Consider the following 5,035-nt stretch of genomic DNA (forward strand, 5'->3'; position numbering starts at 1 on the left):
CCAAAGAGAGATATCGCATCACCTCACTCAATGCCCAACTTTACTGTAGATATAGATTCATCCCACTAAAAATTCCCATTATTATTTAATCGCACACCCTAGCTATTTATTTATATAGTTTGAGAAATTAACTAATAGGAGTTCCTATGAATAAATTAAAAAAAATGGTTGTTTATGTTACGAAAGAGATCATTATGAATGTACTTGCAATTTCGTTAATCAGTTAATCGATATCTTAACAACCACCAATAATATTATACCTCGATTATTATCATAATTAAATAACAATTTCTTAACTATCACCTAATAAATATTGTGTATGAAGATATATGTCTTGAAGTTTAAATGGAATAACATTATTATTAGAATCGTCTTTCTATTTTCCTTTTTCCAGAATAACTAGCTAGAATCAAGTAATTAAAGGGATATGAAAGACCGATATAATAAAAAAGTTTGTAACTAAATTGAATTGAAGTACTAAAAAATAGAAATACATAGAGAAGTTCTATCCCGACATAGACATATGAATAAAAACGTAACCTGCAGCAGTGCCATTCACATTTAAGATGACATGGCTACATAAAAGGTTTAAATCTTGAATATTTATTTCAAGGTTATAGCGCATTAGTTATACTTGTTAATGATATATTCGCCTCAACTCCGCCACCACCGCCACCACCGAGTCCATTGCCAACCCCACCATCACTTGCTACTCCTATACCTCCCCCTAAACCAGCTCCTAATCCAAAACCGCTTCCACCAACTCCAAACCCTCCTCCTCCACCAGCTCCACCCGCTATGCTTCCATCATATCCTATAGCTCCTCCGAATCCATCTCCAGCACCACCACCTAGCCCTCCACCAATACCATCATTTACACCACCTCCAAATCCTCCACCAGCTCCACCTCCAAATCCTCCACCAACTTCACCTCCAATACAGCCATTAATCCCTTTTCCACCACCTGTTCCAAAGCCGCCACCTCCTCCACCTCCAAATCCCCCACCTATTCCTGCACCAATTCCCTTTCCGATGCCTCCTCCTAGACCTCTTCCAGGCCCTCCACCAACTCCTCCACCCACTCCTCCCCCAAAGCTGCCACCTCCTCCACCTCCAAATCCCCCACCTATTCCTGCACCAATTCCCTTTCCGATGCCTCCTCCTAGACCTCCTCTAGCTCCTCCAACCACTCCTCCCCCAAAGCTGCGACCTCCTCCACCTCCAAATCCCCCACTTATTCCTGCACCAGTTCCCTTTCCGATGCCTCCTCCTAGACCTCCTTCAGCCCCTCCACCAACTCCTCTACCCTTACCAATACCCCCTCCAATTCCTCCTCCAACCCCTCCACCAACCCCAACCCCAACCCCAACCCTAATTCCTTTATCTATCCCTCCTCCAACTCCTCCTCCAGCCCCTCCACCAAATCCTCCACCCTTTCCTATGCCTCCTCCAATTCCTCCTCCAATTCCTCCACCAATTCCACCACCATTTCCTATGCCTCCTCCAACTCCTCCTCCAGTGCCTCCACCAATTCCTCCACCCTTTCCTATGCCTCCTCCAACTCCTCCACCAGTGTCTTCACCCTTTCTTATGCCTCCTCCAACACCTCCACCAATTCCTTCACCCTTTCCTATGCCTCCTCCCTTACCAACGCCTCCTCCAACCCCTCCATCGACTCCTACAATTCCTCCACCCTTTCCAATGCCTCCTTCTACTCCTCCTACAACACCACCACCTTTTTCTGGTACTCCAGGATTAACACCATATCCAGGCACACTGCCATATTCTTGCTTAGGAACAATACTTGGTATATCACCATATCCAGTTCCAGTAGGCAGCCCAGTAGGTATCTGTCCTATTAGTGGTATACCGGGAATTCCAGAAATTCTACCATATCCTTTGCCAGGTTCTTCACTTATTAAAGGAATAACAGGAAAATCACCAGGAGCTCCTCTTATTAAAGGTATACCTGGAATACCACTTGATCCTCCTAACAAAGGTATGTTAGTACCACTACCATATCCTTGACGATGTTTTCCTACTAAAGGAATAATGCCAGGATCTCCTCTTATTAAAGGAATGCCTATACCGTATCCTTGATCAGGTCCTCCATTTGAAAAAGGAATGACCCGACTACCATCAAAAGGTTGCCTAGCTTTTTTAAGACTACCGTCATCTTTTCTGCCCTCTCCATTAATAACACCACGATTTTCATCCCCTCCACCAATTCTATTACCAACTCCACCTTCTCTACCTATGTCGTTATTAAAACCAGAGCCTCCATTTCTTCCTCCATTTCTTACTTTATTAGGAATTCCTATGAGAATTTCGCTACCTTTTTCTTCTTCTAAAGTAGAACTCTTCTTGACCAATTTGCAGTTCTCCAATATCCTAGCCTCTATGCAAATCACTAGGAGTGAGAAAAGTAACACTAGGATACCCCTCCACTCCATTTTCGCTCTTCAAATCTGCCCTTAACTATTCCAACTAGATCTTAAGCTTCGTGACTTTTTATAGAGAAACATTGAAGGTTAGTAATTAATATGTGCATATCCACCTCTAAAACAATTAAGTAGTCTCAGTTCTTTAACTGATTCACACTCATAGAAATATACAAAAAAGGAGTAAGGTGTAACATTATGGTTCAACCACCTCTCATTAATCTGCCTTGATGATGTCATTAGACTTTCAAATATTAAACAGCTCATAATGCACGCATAGGTCTTTAAATGGATGAGTAAATTACAAAAAGAAATTGCTAACTTTATGGGGGGAAAATGCCAACCTCTATTTTCTAAAATTATAATCTACTGCCTTGGTTTTGCAGAAATATCCCATGCTAAACTATAAAACTATTCTTTATGGTGCAAATTGATGAACTCATCTAATACGAGTACTATTTTCTGCTTTATCCCTGGATACAACTTTTTCTTTTCTTGTTGGTGGTTCGTTTTGGGGTTGATGGAATATCAATCACTTCCTTTTGGAAAATAAAAAATTACAAGTTTACTTAAATTCAATTATGTTTTATTACGTGTCGTGTTTCCAAATTGAAAAATCAATATCTGTTAGCTACAGTTAACTACAAACAAAAACAAAAACATTTCATACTTATCAGCCAAATTAGTAACATGAATGGGAGGTCACTCACAATTTGTAAATTAATAGGGTCTATCTATGTAATTAATTAAAATAAAGAAAAAAACTAGATGTTAAGTCAAAGTATGGGTAGCAGTGCAAAGACAGTTACAGAGGAAGATAGTGAGTCAAATAAGTATGTTCACATTATAATAAATAGAGCTTCATCTACTAAAATATAATTAATTGCAAATTACTGTAATCTTGATTTGGTTTGAAAATTAGAATTTAATGCGGATGACCTATGGAGTGCGTTAACTATACTTTGTCAAATTGATGTATCTCCAAGTTATTGCTGTGTTGCAAGTGCACAGTAGGCCTTTGGACTTTATTTATCGTATTTTAATTAAGAATATTTGTATTTGACGTTGAAGTTGAAAAAGAATAATTGGAAGTTATATTTTGAAATGAATTTTATTTGGAACCAAAAGTGAAGATTTGTAAGGAAAACCCATTATTTCACTTGATATATGACACCCAAAACTAGTTCTAAAAGGAATAAGCGGTCGTCGCAAATCTAATCTAATTTTATGTCTGGATCGATCCCACAGAGAATTATTTTTTTTATCAAACTTTTACTATCACCAAGAGAATTAATTCATCAACTTTTCCCAATTATAATATTTTTTTATTTGTATTGTGAACTTACAAATAATAATTAGCACAAAAGTAATACAATTATCAAATAAATATTACAGACTTCTTTCGATAATAAAATGCATAGGATTATTGTTTTCCAAAATATCAAAATAAACTCTTAACGTGTTAACTATAATCTTGCCAAACTACTTTCTATCAATCGTGAACATTTTCCAGTACCGGCTGAAGGGCAAGGCAGCCAAAGCAATGGCTTTAGGCCTAAAATAGTTGGGGGGCCCATTTTCACTAATAATAGGTTTATGAATTTTTTTTTTTTAAAGAAAATACTCCCTCTGTCCTAATGTATGCGATATTTTTCGCTTATCGAGATTCAAAATGCATGATTTTTTACCAATATTTTAAGATGTATTTTTTCACCAAATTGATATGAAAAGGGTTGTAAGTTATAGTATTTTTTTTTTTCAGATATATAAATTTTAACCTTAAATTATTGAGTTAATCTAATCCAATTTAGCTTCAAAATTTAGTCAAATTGACTCTCGAAAATTGAAAAGTATCACATAAATTGAGACAAAGGGAATAGTATTTAATAGTAAAAAGGCATAACTTTAACTAAAAAGGGGAAGAAAAACTATTATATTTTTTATAATAATGATTACCTTTGGTTAGAAAAATAGACTTCATAATAAAATATATAAGAGTTTTTAAAAAATAAGAAAAGATATGGCCTCTTATCAAGATTTGGCTTTAGGCCACCAAAGACGTTGAGTCGGCCTTGACATTTTCTTACCACAAATATCTTTCAATCAAGTGTAATAATCTTCTGGAGCTATTCTCTTAAACTAACTCTAGCTAACAATTTAAAATGTCACAAGATCACATCAAAGTTTCGTTATTTCTAATTCCGCTTTTAAATCTAAGTAATTGATTTCTTAATCTTAAAAGTGACGTCGTTCAACTAAAGCCTAATCTCATAATATTTCTCAAGTAATGCAATATATAGCGGAACAGATAATCGAGGACCCTTCAATGAACAACAATCAAAACATAGTTGAACAAATAAAGAAGATGAAGAACGGCCCGATTATAGTTAAACATGATCAAGAATTAATCTAACAAATTGTTCAATCAAAATCCTAGATAATAAATTAGCTACTCATAATATTGTTCAAGAACGTAGCACAAAATTTCATAATGAACAAGACCAAAATGAAAGAAAGTGAAACTCTAAGCTAAATTATGTTCGTTACCGCTCCTTGCATGTTCTTGCCTTCAAAATTAGTGTGTAACCTTTCAA

General features: G+C 36.4%; 1 protein-coding gene across 1 annotated transcript; it reads right to left on the minus strand.

The window, feature by feature from the left end:
• Nucleotides 1-614: 614 nt before the first annotated feature.
• LOC132040951 (glycine-rich cell wall structural protein-like) lies at nt 615-2,453 on the minus strand. Its single transcript, XM_059431649.1, has one exon. It carries the CDS (start codon nt 2,451-2,453, stop codon nt 615-617), a length of 1,839 nt encoding a protein of 612 aa, XP_059287632.1.
• Between the last annotated feature and the right edge of the window lie 2,582 nt (nt 2,454-5,035).

Source organism: Lycium ferocissimum, chromosome 12, assembly GCF_029784015.1.
Source record: "Lycium ferocissimum isolate CSIRO_LF1 chromosome 12, AGI_CSIRO_Lferr_CH_V1, whole genome shotgun sequence".
Lineage (NCBI taxonomy): Eukaryota > Viridiplantae > Streptophyta > Magnoliopsida > Solanales > Solanaceae > Lycium > Lycium ferocissimum.

Excerpts from the sequence above, each read along its gene's own strand:
- LOC132040951 (XM_059431649.1), bottom strand. The coding sequence starts at position 2,453 with ATGGAGTGGAGGGGTATCCTAGTGTTACTTTTCTCACTCCTAGTGATT.